The sequence below is a fragment of the Acomys russatus genome, chromosome 17 (genome assembly GCF_903995435.1).
Source record: "Acomys russatus chromosome 17, mAcoRus1.1, whole genome shotgun sequence".
Classification (NCBI taxonomy): Eukaryota; Metazoa; Chordata; class Mammalia; order Rodentia; family Muridae; genus Acomys; species Acomys russatus.
The window spans coordinates 39,566,779-39,583,612 of record NC_067153.1 but is presented as its reverse complement, the minus strand read 5'-3'; the positions used below and the strand labels follow the sequence as shown (position 1 = coordinate 39,583,612).

Here is a 16,834-nt window from a genome sequence, read left to right as displayed (position 1 = left end):
AAAGGGATCCACCTGCCTCAGCCTCCTGAGGCCTGGTATTAAAGGCATAAGCACTATGCCCGGCAAGATTTTATTTCTAAAATTATGCATGACTGCAGCTTTAATCCCATCATTTGGGAGGCAGAAGCAGGCAAATCTCTGTGAATTTAGAGGCCAGCTGGGTCTACACAGAGTTCTAGGACACACACTGCTATATAGCGAGACCCTGTCTCAAAAATCAAACAACACTGAAACACTTTAAAAAGAGATCTTTAGTGTTATATAGAGATGAGCTACCACATCCAAAAAAGACCCTCATTTACTGAGTGATGAAGTGTAACTTTCCATATTTCTGTATTCTTTTTTGTGCCTATATACCCTTGGTTTTTGTTTTGTTTTGTTTTTTGAAAAGATTTATTTATTTATTTATTTTTATTACTATGTATGTATGTATGTATTTAGTTTTGTTTTTCAAGACAGAGTCTCTCTGTGTGTTAGCATTGGCTGTCCTGAACTCGCTTTGTAGACCAGGCTGGCTTCGAACTCACAGCGATCCACCTGCCTCTGAAGGAGTAAAGGCGTGCGCCTTATTTATTATTTATACAGTATTCTGCCCACATGTGTGTCTACACTCCAGAAGATGGCACCAGATCTCATTATAAATAGTTATAAGCCACCATGTGGTTGCTAGGAATTGAATTTAGGACCTTTGGAAGAACAGACAGTGCTCTTAACCTCTGAGCCATCTCTCCATTCTCTTTTTATTTCCTAGGATTTCTTTTTGCTTTGCTCTTTTGTTTGTTTGTTTGTTTTGTTTTATTTGTTTGTTTTGTTTTTCCGAGACAGGGCTTCTCTATGTAAACCAGGCTGGCCTTGAACTCACATCAATCCGCCTGCCTCTGCCTCCCAAGTGCTGGGATTAAAGGAGTGCGCCAATATGCCTGGCTATTTCCTAGGATTTCAAGGTTCTGGGTTTAGTTAATGAGGCAAACCTTGGATGGAGAGAAGAGGAAGAGAGCGCCCTCCAGCTTTGGGACCAGGCTCTTCAGTTCTTATCAAACTAGGCCACTAGGGGCCGCTAGTCTCTCGAGCCCCGGCGCGCAGGCGCAGAGCAGGAGTGGTCCGGAACCTGCTTCTCTACCAGGCTGGTCCTCCTAGAAGGCGGGTCCGGGCGGGAAGCGCAGGCGCAGAAACTCGGAACCTGGTGACTTGGGTTTGCGCGCCCGGCCGGGCCCAATCCGCTGCCGTCCTTGTCCCCTGAGTCGGCGGCTCCGGCGTGACAGTGGCGGCAACATGTACGCGGTATACAAGCAGGCGCACCCGCCCACCGGGCTGGAGTTTGCCATGTACTGCAACTTCTTCAACAACAGTGAGCGCAACCTCGTGGTGGCCGGCACCTCGCAGCTCTATGTGTACCGCCTGAACCGCGACGCCGAGGTAGGCCGTGTCTCCTGCGCGGAGATGCCGAGGCCGTACCGCAGTCGCCTCGGCAGGTTCCCCGGTTCAGGAGCTGAGCTTTACCTAAAGTCCCTTTTCCCCCAGAGCCGGTTCTCCACTACCACGGGGACGCGTCCTTTGGTATTTCCAGCAGTTTGTTGCAGACCTTCCGCGTGCTTAGCGGTGAAACAGACCCCCGAGGGAGATGCCCTTTCACTAAATGAATACTCACAGACGGGCCACAGAGTCTCCGGGAGTTAAGACCCAGTGAAGGAGCTGGCTGTTTGTAGACAAGCAACCAGAGCTATTCTGAGACTGAGCAAGTTTGGTGGAAGAACATTTCTTCCTAAAGAAGCAAGGCTGGTTGTTGCTGGGGGACGGACGGCAGATGTAGTAATGCGCCGTGGAACGAATTCATCCATGGATAACATAGAAGGGTGCTTCGGTTGCCAGAGCGATAGCAAGAGAGGTTCAGGAAGCTTTTTTTGCAAGAGGCAATTTCCGTAGCACCTGGTAGTGCATGCCTTTAATCCCAGGCAAAAGCCGACAGAGCTTTCTGTGTGTTCCAGTCTAAACTGGTTGTAAGCCAGCTCAGCTACATAGTGAAACTCTTGTCTCTAACAGCAAACAAAGGGGGAAAAAAAGGCAAAAAGATATCATTTTTCCCTCCAAAAATAAAAAAGTTAGATTTACTCATTTGATTTTTGTGTTTGCCTACCTGTATGTATATACACCACATGCAAGCTTGGTGTCTGTATACAGGTCAGTGTTGTGGATGGTTGTGCCAGCAAGTGGGTCCCCTCCTCTGAAAGAACAACTAATGCTCCTGATGGAGCCATCACTCCAGCCCTGAAGAGGCAGCATCTTTTTACTTTCTCTTTTTTTCTTTTTGTTTTTTTGAGACAAGGTTTCTCTGTGTAGCCTTGACTATCCTGGACTCGCTTTGTAGACCAGGCTGGCCTCGAACTCACAGAGACCCTCCTGCCTCTGCCTCCCGAGTGCTGGAATTAAAGGTGTGTGCCACCACACCTGGCTCGCTTATTTATTTGTTTGTTTGTTTTTAAGATTTATTTATTCATTTTATGTATATTAGAGCTATATCTGCATGTCCACTTGCATGCCAGAAGTGGGCATCAAGTCCCAGTACAGATGGTTGTGAGTCACTGGGTGGTTGTGTGGAATTGAACTCAGGACCTCTGGAAGAGCAGACAGTGCTCTTAACCACTAAGAAATCTCTTCAGCCAAGATGTAGCACATACCTCTGCTGACAGGGGAGGTGTTCCAGGCAGAATCGTGAGGTAGAAAAAAAACTGTAGGTAGCATGAGACAAGGCCAAGAGTACATTTCCTGGTCAGCATTCTTTTGTTTTGTTTTGTTTTTTTGAGACAGGGTTTCTCTGTGTAGCCCTAGCTGTCCAAGACTCACTTTGTAAACCAGGCTGGCCTTGAACTCATAGCAATCCACCTGCCTCTGAGTGCTCATAGGGTATCAAGTCTCTTCTTGGCAGAAGTGTCTTATGAATGCAATATGCTCCCTACTCTACTGATAGTACCTGACAAGGTAACCAAAATAGAAAAGGGCAGGCTATTTCTGTGGGAGTTTTGTAATTGATTCACTTTGTGGACCGGGCTGGCCTCAAACTCACAGAGATCCGCCTGCCTCTGCCTCCCGAGTGCTAGGATCAAAGGTGTGCGCCACCATGCCTGGCTAACAGTGACAAATTCTTGACATCACCCTGAGCTCCTCTCAAAACCACCTGTATCCATCCTGAACCTGATGGCTTCCCATCACACATACATCTCATCACATCATAGCTACACTGGTACAGACCACCATCTTGCCTAATAGCTAAAGCCACTTCCTGACTAGTCTCCTTGGACTACTCTCAAACATAAGCTGGGCAAGATCATTTCTTTGCCCAACTCCCTACTTGGAGGGCGTGGCATGGAGCCCCACCCTGTAACCTCTTACCTGCTCTTTCCCTGCCTCCCTCCCTCCCTTAGCCTCTATCACAAAAACTTAGCTTTGTTGGAACCACTTTGTCTAACTTTCACATGCGTCTCCATACCTCATCTATTAAATCACATCTTCTATGGAGGTGAGATTTCCTTGTTTTTTTTTTTTTTCTTTTTTGGTTTTTCGAGACAGGGTTTCTCTGTGTAGCCTTGGCCATCCTGGACTCACTTTGTAGACCAGGCTGGCCTCGAACTCACAGCGATCCGCCTGCCTCTGCCTCCCGAGTGCGGGGATTAAAGGCGTGCGCCACCATGCCCGGCTTGAGATTTCCTTGTTGCCCTGTCCAGTTCTACTCCCCCAGTGACACTGCATCTCACTGGCTGTATGTGGCCTGTCAATCACTGAATGCAAACTCCACAGAGCAAGCCTCTCCCCACAAATGTCTCATACAGCAGACACTAATAAATGATTTCTAGTAACATTTTTTGTTTTGCAATGATGAGACTTGAACTCAGGGGTTTCCACATGTTAAATAAGTGCTCTACCACTAAACTACATCCCTAGCCCTTCAGTGTTTTCATAGACAAAACTTTAAGTCAAGTGGTAGTACATGTCCATAATCCTAGCACTTGGGAAGTGGAGACAGAAAGAGCAATGAGTTCAAGGCTAGTCTGGATTACAAAGAGAGTTCTAGGACAGTATGGATCACACGAGTCTCCTCCAAAAAGTGAAAGAAAAAGAGGAGAAAACAAAAAAAACAAACAAAAATTTCAGCTAGGTGTGATGGCACAGGGCCTGTAATCCTAGCACTCAGGAGGCAGAGGCAGGCGGGTCTCTGTGAGGTCTAGGCCAGTCCAGTCTACAAAGTGAGTCCAGGACAGTTTAGGCTGCACAGAGAAACCCTGTCTTAGAAAAAACAAAAAACAAACAAACAAACAAAAAACCAAAAAAGCTTCAATGAAGACTTTTAAATGACCAGTCACACTGGATGTGATGGCAGTAGAGCAACTGGAAGACACAGAAATAGGTCATGAGGCCAGCCTGGTCTACAAAGAGTCCAGGACACCCAGGGCTCTTTTAAACAGAGAAACCCAGTCTTGAGGGAGAAAAACAGCACTCAGTGCTGTAGAGCACATCTGTAACTACAAAGTGAGTCCAGGATGGCCAAGGCTACACAGAGAAACCCTGTCTCGAAAAACAAAAAAACAAACAAAAAAGAATTTGTCACTGTTGTGGGCAACAGGCCTGGACTTGGTCTTAGCAGTTACAGGGATGGTGCTGCTGTTCCCTGAGGTGGAGAAGGCTGTTGGGTGGTATGGGGGTGAGGTGGCCAGGAGTGGACAGAAGAGACATGGCTGGGAGGGTAACATGTTGGAAGCAGGCCCTGTGTGGCTCTGTGCCCTGAGCCTTAAGTGGCTGTGACAAAGTGGTATGGGCAGAGCAGTGAGGATGGTTGCGTCCTGTGGAGAATTGGTAGCAGAGAATCAGAGCTGGTTGGAGGAAGACCTGTCCAAAGGGCAGGAACTAGTATAGAGCAAGGGCTTTAAAGATTTGGTTTAATTTTTACTTGTTAAATGATTTCATTATTTTTGTGTGTATGAGCATCTGCAGAACTTGTGATCACACAGATGGTTGTAAGGTGCCATGAGGGTGTTGGGAACCGAATCCAGATCCTCTAGAAGATCCAGTGTTCTTTCTTTAACCTCTGAGCCATTATTCCAGTCTATCTGTCCATCTACCTATTCATTTACTGATTTATATTTTTCTTTTTTTCTTTTCTTTTTTTTGAGACAGGGTTTCTCTGTGTAACACGGTTTCTCTCTGTCCTGGACTTGTTTTGTAGACCAGGCTGGCCTCGAACCTACAGAGATCTGCCTGCCTCTGCCTCCCAAGTGCTGGGATTAAGGATGTGCTCCACCACCGCCTGGCATTTATATTTTTCAAGACAGGGTTTCTCTGTATAACAGCCCTGGCTTTCCTGGACTCACTTTGTAGACTCACAGCTATTCCCTGCCTTTCCCTCCCAAGTGCTGGGATTAAAGCGGTGCGCCACCACACTTGGCCCCCACTTCCTTTTTGTTTGTTTTGTTTTTTGTTTTTTTGAGACAGGGTTTCTCTGCTTAGCCTTGGCTGTCCTGGACTCCCTTTGTAGACCAGGCTGGCCTCAAACTCATAGCAATCTGCCTGCCTCAGCTCCCGAGTGCTGAGATTAAAGGCATGCGCCACCATACCCAGCCTTTTTTTTTTTTTTTTAAAGATTTATTTATTTTGAAAATTTCAGACAGGTTTCTCTATGTAGCCTTGGCTGTCCTGGACTTGCTTTGTAGACCAGGCTGGCCTTGAACTCACAGAGTTCCACCTGCTTCTGCCTCTCCAAGTGCTGGGATTAAAGGTTTATGGCATTATGTCTGGCCCAAGATTTATTTATTTTATGTATATGAGTGCTTTATCTGCCTGCACACCAGAAGAGGGCATCAGATCATATTATAGATGGTTGTGAGCCACCACGTGGTTGCTGGGAATTGAACTCAGGACCTCTGGAAAAACAGACAATGCTCTTATCTGCTAAACTACCTCTCCAGCCTTTGGTTTTGGTTTTTTTGGTTTTTTTTTTTTGTTTTGTTTTTTGTTTTTTTTTGGTTTTTTTTTGGTTTTTTCGAGACAGGGTTTCTCTGTGTAGCCTTGGCCATCCTGGACTACCTGGCCTCAAACTCACAGCGATCCGCCTGCCTCTGCCTCCCGAGTGCTAGGATTAAAGGCGTGCGCCACCACGCCCGGCTTGTTTTTGGTTTTTTGAGACAGGGTTTCTCTGTGTAGCCTTGGCTGTCCTGGAACTTGCTCTGTAGATTAGGCTGCCCTTGAACTTAAGGAGATCCACCTGCTTTTTCCTCCCAAGTGCTGGGATTAAAGGTGAGCTCTACCATGCCCCGCTGGAGTTACAGTATTTGTTTTTGTTTTTTCCAGACAGAGTCTCTCTGTGTAGCCTTGGCTGTCCTAGACTCACTTTGTAGACCAGGCTGGCCTCGAACTCACAGCGATCCACCAGCCTCTGCCTCCCAAGTGCTGGGATTAAAGGTGTGCGCCACCACACCCGGCTGTTTTCTGTTTTTTTGAGGCAGGGTTTCTCTGTTTAGCCTTGGCTGTCCTGGCTGTTGCATGTGGTTGCTGGGAATTGAACCCAGGTTCTCTGGAAGAGCAGCCAGTGCTCTTAACTGCTGAGCCAACTCTCCAGCCCCCTCCAGTCCCTTTTTATAAATGTTTAAAATGTGTGTGGGTATATGCACACAAGTGCAAGTGCTCACAGAGACCAGAGACCTGGAGCTGGAGCTGTAGGTGGTTATGAGCTGCCTAATGTGAGTGCTAGGAAGGGAACTTAAGTAAAAAGCAAGGTTTTTTAATAAAGATTTTATTTATTTTATGTATGAGTGCTCTATCTGCATGTACACCTACAGGCCAGAAGAGGGTAGAGGGTATGGATGGTTGTGAGCCACCAAGTGGTTACTGAGAATTAAACTCAGGACCTCTGGAAGAGCTGGCAGCGCTCTTTAACTGTTGAGCCGTCTTTCCAGCCTGGGAACAAGGTTTTTGGTTTTGTTTTCTTGTTTGTTTGGTTGGTTGGTTGGTTTGGGTTTTTTTTCTTTTCTTTTCTTTTTCTTTTTTCTTTCTTTCTTTCTTTCTTTTTTTTTTTTGTTTGTTTGTTTGTTTGGCTTTTCAAGACAGGGTTACTCTGTGTAGCCTACCTATCCTGGAACTCACTCAGTAGCCCAGGTTGGCCTCAGACTCAGAGATCCACCTGCCTCTGCCTCTTGAGTGCTGGGCCCACAGCAAGAGTAAGGGTTTTAAAGGTGAGGGAGAAAGCAGCATACCTGCGCACTGGGCATGGGAGTGTTTGCATTTTTTATGTTTGTGGAACATTCTACAGATAGATCCTTGAGCCAGGCTCAGTAGCATACCTTTAATCCCAGCACTCAGAGGCAGAAGCAGGTGGATCTCTGTGAGTTTGAGGCCAGCCTGGTCTACAAAGTGAGTCCAGGATAGCCAAGGCTACACAGAGAAACCCTGTCTCGAAAAAAAGGTAGATCCTTGAAACAAAAGATGTAGTTACAAAAAGCAGCTCCTGTTTTCTGTCCTTAGCAGAACAGTATGGCTACTCCTTTTCCACAGACTAACGTGCAAGGTTACCAGGAATGGAAGTAATGGAGGACTCAATCCAGTCATTAATTCATGACAGGCTACCTAGGATAGATAGGCACAGTGCATCAAGACACACTGTGGGAGCCAGGCAGTGGTAGCACACACCTTTAATCCCAGCACTTGGGAGGCATAAGCAGGCGGATTGCTGTGAGTTCAAGGCCAGCCTGGTGTACAAAGTGAGTCCAGGACAGCCAAGGCTACACAGAAAATCCCTGTCTCGAAAAACAAAACAAAAATAAATAAAATAAAAAGACACACTGTGGGTCAGGCTAGGACAAATACAGAAGGAGCAGGCTGGGCAATCGTCTGCTCTGTGTGACCATCCTGGCAGATGGAGGCTTAAGATTAGTCAGGTGCCTTTCTAGAACTTAGGTTTCTTTTTTCTTTCTTTTATTTTATTTTATTTTTTTGGTTTTTCGAGACAAGATTTCTCTGTGCAGCCTTGGCTGTCCTAGACTTGCTTTGTAAAACAGGTTGGCCTTGAACTCACAGTAATCCACCTGCTTTTGCCTCCCAAGTGCAGGGATTAAAGGCGTGCACCATCACCACCTGGCTTACAGTTTAGGTTTCTAGGAGACCAAGGCTGAAGCTGCCAGGCACCATAAGAGGGAGTCCTGGAGGACACTGTGTTCTTGCTCCCACAGCCCGCCCTTTAGAGCAGCTCCCAGTACATTTAAAGAGAAATGTATCTTTTTTGTGGCTGTCTTAAGTCTGTTCCTGTAAATCTAGTAGAAAATGCAGCCTTGTGTTGTGGGGACACAGTCCTGGCATAGCTGGCACCTGGAGGAAAGCTCAAGGCCTCATTTCTGTTTTATTGTTACTGTTTTTTGGAGAGGGTCTTGCCATGTAAACCAGGCTGGACAGGAACTTAGGATCCTCCTGTTTTGACCTTTTGAGTAGTTGGGACCATAGGTATGTGCTACCATGCCTGTTACCTCTTGGCTCTCATATGTTGTGTGTTATATGTGCAGGCGCTGTTGCTGAGCCACTTGGTCTCAGGTATGGGTGCACAGCTGAGCAAGCTTAAGAATGCATAGAGAACGACTGTGCGTGCACAGGTGTGGGCTTCTGGGAAAGCTGGGGTATGTGGCTTTCAGTGGTGAGCCCTGTGAATATGTGAGTGTGAGTTTGCCCAGGATCACCTTGTTTATACACTGACCTTGCAAAGTAGGGCTTGATGATGGCAAGGACCAGTCCAGGGTGGACTTCCCTGCCCTTCAGGTGGCTGTATCTGTGGATGACATAGGGCTATCTGGTGTGTAGCTTCTTATTGCTTTCTTTTCCATTCTAGGCTCTGACTAAGAGTGAGGGGAGCACAGGTAAGTATGGGCTAGCCATCTAGCCCAGCACCTGGATGGGGTGGGTATTAGTGTCCTGGGGACAGGACCCAGCCCTGATTTGCTGATCCCTTCTCCAGAGGGAAAGGCCCATCGAGAGAAACTAGAGCTGGTAGCCTCCTTCTCCTTTTTTGGCAATGTCATGTCCATGGCCAGCGTGCAGCTTGCAGGTGCCAAACGTGATGCCTTGCTTCTCAGTTTCAAAGATGCTAAGGTGAGTGGTATGAGTCTGGCAGGGGGCCTTGGGCACAGTGGTGTGCTACAGGGAGCAGTGTTGGGCTGGGATCTGTCAGTGTCATCAGGGTTGGTATTGAACGGACTATGCTTCTGACCTCCTGCCTCCAGCTATCAGTGGTGGAGTATGACCCAGGCACCCATGACCTGAAGACCCTGTCTCTACACTACTTTGAGGAGCCTGAGCTTCGGGTAAGCCGAGCCCAGGAGTGCTCCAGGCTAAACCTAGCAATTCCCTCTTCTGTCTTCCTTCTGCTACTCCAGTGCTTCCCTCAGATCCTCTGTAGCCCAACTGATGCCCCTCTGCCCCCAGGATGGGTTTGTGCAGAATGTGCATACACCTCGTGTGCGGGTGGACCCTGATGGGCGCTGTGCAGCCATGCTCATCTATGGCACAAGACTGGTCGTTCTGCCTTTCCGCAGAGAAAGCCTGGCTGAGGAGCATGAGGGGCTCATGGGTGAAGGGTGAGTACTAAGCTGGGTTGGCTGTGGCTTTGAGGGCCCAAGAGCCCCGAGGTTTTTGCCCTATCACCTCCTCCTGCTGCCATCTTTGGTCTACAGGCAGAGGTCCAGCTTCCTGCCCAGCTATATCATTGATGTGCGGGCTCTGGATGAGAAACTGCTCAACATCATCGACCTGCAGTTTCTACATGGCTACTATGAGCCCACTCTGCTTATTCTGTTTGAGCCCAACCAGACCTGGCCGGGGTGAGGCTGGGGCCCTCTGCTGTGGGCCCCCAGGTGTCCTGCTCAGGCGGGGCTGTGTATAGGGGGTGAGGGGTGACTGGGTCACTAGCCTTGGGAACAGTGTGACTGCCTTTGGATGACCTACCTGCTGCTCTAGGCGGGTGGCTGTGAGGCAGGACACGTGCTCCATTGTGGCTATCTCGCTGAACATCACACAGAAAGTCCATCCGGTCATCTGGTCCCTCACCAGCTTGCCTTTTGACTGTACCCAGGCCCTGGCTGTGCCCAAACCCATAGGTGAGGGGATGGCTGTGTTGAATGGCAGTGGGGGAAGGGGCAGCAATGAGCTGCTTAACAGTGGTGTCCACCTCCAGGTGGGGTAGTGATCTTCGCTGTCAACTCACTGTTGTATCTGAACCAGAGTGTTCCCCCATATGGTGTGGCTCTCAATAGTCTCACCATGGGCACCACTGCTTTCCCATTGCGTGAGTAGGGTGTACTTTGGGCAAAGTGAGGCGTGCCTGGCACAGGGTGGGCAATGATCAGGGCAAGGAATTCAGTTTGCATGATCATGTACCTCACAGGTACCCAAGAGGGTGTGCGGATCACCCTGGACTGCGCGCAGGCAGCCTTCATCTCCTATGACAAGATGGTCATCTCCCTTAAGGGTGGCGAGATGTGAGTCTGTAGCCCATGAACCCTGACCTCTGAGACACACACATCCTCTGTGTCTCTTACCCACTCAGTGCTCTTAACCCCACCCACAGTTACGTGCTGACCCTCATCACTGATGGCATGCGTAGTGTCCGAGCATTTCACTTCGACAAAGCAGCTGCCAGTGTCCTTACCACAAGTGTGAGTAGGGGTCGGGTTGGAAGTGTCTGGGGTCCAGGTGTGGTTGTACCCTTTACTCACACCTCTCCCTCAGATGGTCACAATGGAGCCTGGATACCTGTTCCTAGGCTCTCGCCTGGGCAATTCCCTCCTCCTCAAGTACACGGAGAAGCTGCAGGAGCCCCCAGCCAGCTCTGTCCGTGAAGCTGCTGACAAGGTACGTGCCCATAGTGTGGGGTTCCTGGGCCTGTCTCGACATGACCCCCATGTGTGGGACAGCCTCAGGACTGCTCACTCATTGTCCCTGCCTCACAGGAAGAGCCTCCCTCTAAGAAGAAGCGAGTGGACCCTACAGTGGGCTGGACAGGTGAGAGCCTGGGCCAGGATGAGCAGGGAAGGACCAGGGTCCATGGATGGACTCACCTGGACTCTGTCTGCTGCAGGAGGCAAGACGGTGCCGCAGGATGAGGTGGATGAGATTGAAGTATATGGCAGTGAGGCGCAGTCAGGCACACAGCTGGCTACTTACTCTTTTGAGGTGAGGCTGGGGAAGGCAGTGGCTATCCACCTCCTTTCCCCTACCTAACCATTGCTGTGCCCACAGGTATGTGACAGCATGCTCAACATTGGACCCTGTGCCAACGCGGCTGTGGGCGAGCCTGCTTTCCTCTCTGAAGAGGTACCCAAGGGGCTGGGACTACAGGTATGGAGCCCAGAGGGTGGACTGGGAAGCTGTGTCCTCATCCCACTTTGTAGTTTCAGAACAGTCCTGAGCCAGACCTGGAGATTGTGGTTTGTTCCGGCTATGGGAAAAATGGTGCCCTGTCGGTGTTGCAGGTGTGTGTGGGCTGGAGTGGCAGGGTCCTGGTAGGACTTGGTTGGGCTGAGTCCTCACTCCCACCCCATCTCTATTGCAGAAGAGTATCCGACCCCAGGTGGTGACAACCTTTGAACTTCCTGGCTGCTATGATATGTGGACAGTCATCGCTCCTGTGCGGAAGGAGGAGGTAGATGCGTCTGGGTTGAGAAGGAGACCCAAGAGGGGCAGGGAATTGTTCATGTAGCACCTGGGGACACTGGGGTCCAGGTGGTCACACTGCCCTCGTCAGACTATGGCTCCTGCCCTGCTCCTCCTTTGCCCTCACAGGAAGAAACACCCAAAGCAGAGAGCACTGAGCAGGAGCCTAGTGCTCCCAAATCAGAGGACGATGGGCGAAGACATGGCTTCCTTATCCTTAGCCGGGAAGACTCCACCATGGTAAAAACAACAACAACAAACAAACAAACACAAAGTATAATCTGGGACTGGGAACAGGGTCCCTTGGGGAAGGGCAGCACTCACCACTGTCGCCATAGATTCTACAGACTGGCCAGGAGATCATGGAGCTGGACACCAGTGGGTTTGCCACACAGGGCCCCACTGTCTTTGCTGGAAATATTGGGGACAATCGCTATATTGTCCAAGTCTCACCACTGGGTATTCGTCTATTAGAAGGCGGTAAGTAGGCAGGTCTGTGTGAATAGGTCTTGAGGTGGTATGTGCTTGCTCCCTGACTCTAACTACGTTTGTCCACAGTGAACCAACTGCACTTCATTCCTGTGGATCTGGGTGCCCCCATCGTGCAGTGTGCTGTGGCTGATCCCTATGTGGTCATCATGAGTGCTGAGGGCCACGTTACCATGTTCCTACTCAAGAGTGATTCATACGGTGGCCGCCACCACCGCTTGGCACTACATAAGCCTCCACTGCACCATGTAGGCCCCCTACCCTTGATGCCCCTGTCTTCCCACTGCCTGCCCCCTGCCCGTCTGAACCCTATCCCACTTCCTACAGCAGTCTAAGGTGATCGCACTCTGCCTGTACCGTGATGTCAGTGGTATGTTCACCACTGAGAGCCGCTTGGGCGGGGCCCGTGATGAACTAGGGAGCCGAAGTGGCTTAGAAGCTGAGGGTCTGGGCTCGGAAACGAGGTATGTGGGGACTGCTATGTGAGGGGCCAGGGTCCCTGTGGCAGGCTGGGATGCATCTATCTCTTGGTTCTCAGCCCCACAGTCGACGATGAGGAGGAGATGCTCTATGGGGACTCCAGCTCCCTCTTCAGTCCCAGCAAAGAGGAGGCCCGCAGGAGCAACCAGCCCCCAGCTGACCGTGACCCTGCACCCTTCAGGGTGGACCCCACCCACTGGTGCCTGCTGGTGCGGGAGAATGGCACCATGGAGGTGGGTGCATCATACACAGAAGCACTACAGCACAGCTGCCTTTGTTCCTGCTCCTAACCAGTCTCCCGTCTCCAGATCTACCAGCTCCCAGACTGGAGGCTGGTATTCCTAGTTAAGAACTTCCCTGTGGGACAGCGGGTCCTGGTGGACAGTTCCTTTGGACAGCCCACTACACAAGGTGAAGTCCGAAAGGAGGAGGCTACACGTCAGGGGGAGCTGCCTTTGGTCAAGGAGGTGTTGCTGGTTGCTCTGGGAAGCCGGCAGAGCAGGCCTTACCTGCTGGTAAGTGGCCTTCCTGCCACCCAAAGCTCTGCCCCATCCTCATGACTTCCTGTTTTTGTCCCCCCCACCCGCCATACATGGACTTTAGCTGTCCTTGCTTGGACCCCCAGGTACACGTGGACCAGGAGTTGCTCATCTATGAAGCCTTCCCCCATGACTCTCAGCTTGGCCAGGGAAATCTCAAAGTCCGCTTCAAGAAGGTGCCAGTGGCTAGATCCTGCTTGGGCATGGCGTAGAAGGCTAGGCCAGCAGGGTATGTAGGACCTAGGACTTACTGTAGCTTCCCTCAGGTCCCCCACAACATCAACTTCCGTGAAAAGAAGCCAAAGCCATCTAAGAAGAAGGCAGAAGGTTGCAGCACTGAAGAGGGATCTGGAGTCCGGGGTCGTGTGGCACGTTTCCGATACTTTGAAGATATTTATGGCTATTCGGGGGTATGTAAGTGGCTTGGGAAGGGCCTGGATTTGAGGGTGGGGCCCCACTCACAGTGCACTCAAAAGTGCCCGTCTCCAGGTTTTCATCTGTGGACCCTCACCGCACTGGCTCCTAGTGACCGGCCGTGGAGCTCTGCGTCTGCACCCCATGGGCATCGATGGCCCCATTGACTCCTTTGCTCCGTTCCACAATGTGAACTGCCCCCGTGGCTTCCTGTACTTCAACAGACAGGTAGGGAGGGCGGCTTGACCTAGTTCTCTCCAAAGCCACAGCTGTGGAAGCAAGGGACAAGGAACCCTACTCTGGGTTTATCCTGAGAAGATGAGAATGGGACAGTTAGGGCATAGAGGGCTGACTGGTGTGGTCGCTGTCCTGCACTTGCAGTCCACCCTGGAGTTCACTGTTCTGGTGTAGCCTTGGCCTTTGCTCCAGAGCCAGGCTGAGCTGGCTGTCTGTACCTTTGCTCTGCTCTTAGCCGCTGTATGGCTCTGTGGCAGGCACACGCCTGTGGCAGATACACGCCTCTGAGCCTTTAATCATTTGTGCCACCCAGATGGCAGCAGTGACTAAGACCCTGAGGGGGCAGGTGCTGTCCAGGGGCTAGTTGGTAAAGGGTGGCCGAGGTCACTGATGTGGGCTGCTTTGCCTATTTATTGGTGGAGCTACTATTGCATTCAGTCCCTGGGGTCCTCTGGCCCTGGCCTTCTCATGCCCTGTACTGCTGTCCCAACATACGGTGAGAGCCTAGACAGTTGGGCTGCCAGCTGCTCAACACAGCAGTCCATTGCCACAGAGCTAGAGAACATTTTTGGGAGGCTCTGCCTTTGTCCACCCAGGCCAAACTGACTCTGCTGCCCCCTGCACCCCTAGGGCGAGCTGAGGATCAGTGTCCTGCCTGCCTACCTGTCCTATGATGCCCCATGGCCTGTCAGGAAGATCCCACTGCGATGCACAGCCCACTATGTGGCCTACCATGTAGAGTCCAAGGTCTGTCTCCCTCCCAGATCCCCTAGGCAGCTTCTGAGCCTGGCCCCTGGCATGTGACACCCTCTTAACACTACAGGTGTATGCTGTGGCCACCAGCACCAACACACCCTGCACTCGAATCCCACGCATGACTGGTGAGGAAAAGGAATTTGAGGCCATTGAGAGAGGTATGTATACTTGAGGGTAGGGTGGGGCAGAGCTTGGCTACACACTGTCTACAAGGTGACTCACTGTTCTTGTTCCTGCAGACGACAGATACATCCACCCCCAGCAAGAAGCCTTCTCCATCCAGCTCATCTCCCCAGTCAGCTGGGAGGCCATTCCCAATGCCAGGTGAGGGTGCCCCACCAGGGGCTGCTCCAGGCTGGCAGCTTGGAGGTGGAAAGTGCTGACCCAGCCTGGCTTTGTGCAGGATCGAGCTGGAGGAATGGGAGCATGTCACATGCATGAAGACAGTGTCACTGCGCAGTGAGGAGACCGTGTCAGGCCTAAAAGGCTATGTGGCTGCTGGGACCTGCCTCATGCAGGGGGAGGAAGTCACGTGCCGTGGGCGGGTAAGGGCCTTTGGGAGGAGGGCAGGCAGCCCCCAGCAGGCCATCTGCCATCTCCATGCATTCCCTTGACCTTCCAGATCCTGATCATGGATGTGATTGAAGTGGTGCCTGAGCCTGGGCAGCCCCTGACTAAGAACAAGTTCAAGGTCTTGTATGAGAAGGAGCAGAAGGGGCCCGTGACTGCGCTGTGCCACTGCAATGGCCATCTGGTGTCAGCCATTGGCCAAAAAGTATGTTATTCTTGCCCTCCTCGCCTGTAGCAGCTGTTCTGCCCGTAGCAGCTGCTGTGCTGCTGTGCTCACCATCTCCTGCCCTTCAGATCTTCCTGTGGAGCCTGCGGGCCAGCGAGCTGACAGGCATGGCCTTCATTGACACCCAGCTGTACATCCACCAGATGATCAGTGTCAAGAACTTTATCCTGGCAGCGGACGTCATGAAGAGCATCTCACTGCTGCGTTACCAGGAGGAGAGCAAGACACTGAGCTTGGTGTCCCGGGTACTCATCGGGCCAGGTGTGCAGGTGGGGACCAGTCCAAGACCTACTCCAACCTTATCCTTTCCCTTTCCCAGGATGCCAAGCCTTTGGAGGTATACAGTGTGGACTTCATGGTGGACAATGCCCAGCTGGGCTTCTTGGGTGAGTGTGTGGGTTCGTAGGGGCTACACTAATGTATGGGTATGGATGGACAGCTGAAGCTAACTCTGGGTCTCTGTCCGTCAGTTTCTGACCGAGACCGCAATCTTATGGTGTATATGTATCTGCCAGAAGGTAAGTGGTTCCTCTCTGACCTCTTCCTGGGCGGGTACCAGGCAGTGGACAGGTCATGACCTAAGTTCCTGTGCCTAGCCAAAGAAAGTTTTGGGGGCATGCGCCTGTTACGCCGAGCAGATTTCCATGTGGGTGCCCATGTGAACACGTTCTGGAGGACCCCATGCCGAGGTGCTGCTGAGGGGCCCAGCAAGAAGTCCGTCATGTGGGAAAACAAGCATATCACATGGTTTGGTGAGTGTTGGGGCAGGGGTATCTAGGGATGGGAGGGCCAGCCTGACTCACATAGCATCTCCTCAGCAACCCTGGACGGTGGCATTGGGCTCCTGCTGCCCATGCAAGAGAAGACATACCGACGGCTGCTGATGCTGCAGAACGCACTGACAACCATGCTCCCCCACCATGCTGGCCTCAATCCCCGCGCCTTCCGGTGAGTGTGCTCCTTCCCCGGTCTCTCGTTGTACTCCGGATGTGCTCTGACCCCCCTCTGTCAACCACCCCAGAATGCTGCATGTAGACCGCCGCATCCTGCAGAACGCTGTGCGCAATGTCCTGGATGGAGAGCTGCTAAACCGCTACCTATACCTTAGCACCATGGAGCGCAGTGAGCTGGCCAAGAAGATCGGTACCACGCCTGACATTGTGAGTGCCACCTCTTGTCCTTGCCCATCTGCCTAGCCTGCCACGCCCACCCACACCTTTACCTTCCCATCATCCCACAGATTCTGGATGACTTGCTGGAGACAGACCGTGTCACGGCTCACTTCTAGCCCTATGAGGCCACCCTGCTGTTGAATTCCTCCCTCTACCCATTTTGTATAAAACACAAAGAAAACGATTTCTTTCAGATGAGTGTGTGGTCATTATGTTTAAGAGCCACATAGTGTATCTCCCATTCCAGGCTCCAGGTTGTCAGGTATCTGCACTGG

At 51.2% G+C, this 16,834-nt stretch overlaps 1 protein-coding gene across 1 annotated transcript; it reads left to right on the top strand.

Annotated features, from left to right (window-relative positions):
* The first annotated feature begins 1,188 nt into the window (after window positions 1–1,188).
* On the top strand, window positions 1,189–16,590 carry Cpsf1 (cleavage and polyadenylation specific factor 1). The gene is made up of 36 exons (XM_051159817.1): window positions 1,189–1,416; window positions 8,858–8,885; window positions 8,984–9,117; window positions 9,249–9,329; window positions 9,451–9,602; window positions 9,699–9,845; window positions 9,982–10,121; window positions 10,199–10,309; window positions 10,409–10,502; window positions 10,592–10,679; window positions 10,753–10,875; window positions 10,974–11,025; window positions 11,102–11,196; window positions 11,263–11,337; window positions 11,415–11,495; window positions 11,576–11,665; window positions 11,806–11,916; window positions 12,015–12,156; window positions 12,235–12,413; window positions 12,493–12,629; window positions 12,704–12,878; window positions 12,954–13,160; window positions 13,271–13,360; window positions 13,451–13,594; window positions 13,674–13,826; window positions 14,466–14,582; window positions 14,659–14,749; window positions 14,831–14,915; window positions 14,995–15,136; window positions 15,214–15,366; window positions 15,456–15,632; window positions 15,707–15,773; window positions 15,858–15,905; window positions 15,984–16,139; window positions 16,206–16,335; window positions 16,409–16,590. The coding sequence occupies exons 1-36, from the start codon at window positions 1,273–1,275 to the stop codon at window positions 16,581–16,583; spliced, it is 4,314 nt and encodes a 1,437-aa protein (XP_051015774.1). The 5' UTR covers window positions 1,189–1,272; the 3' UTR covers window positions 16,584–16,590.
* The last annotated feature ends 244 nt before the right edge of the window (window positions 16,591–16,834 follow it).

Excerpts from the sequence above, each read along its gene's own strand:
- Cpsf1 (XM_051159817.1), top strand. The coding sequence starts at position 1,273 with ATGTACGCGGTATACAAGCAGGCGCACCCGCCCACCGGGCTGGAGTTT. Across the intron at positions 14,916-14,994 it reads GAGGCCATTCCCAATGCCAG|GATCGAGCTGGAGGAATGGG; the intron begins GTGAGGGTGCCC and ends GGCTTTGTGCAG. Across the intron at positions 16,336-16,408 it reads CTCAATCCCCGCGCCTTCCG|AATGCTGCATGTAGACCGCC; the intron begins GTGAGTGTGCTC and ends CAACCACCCCAG.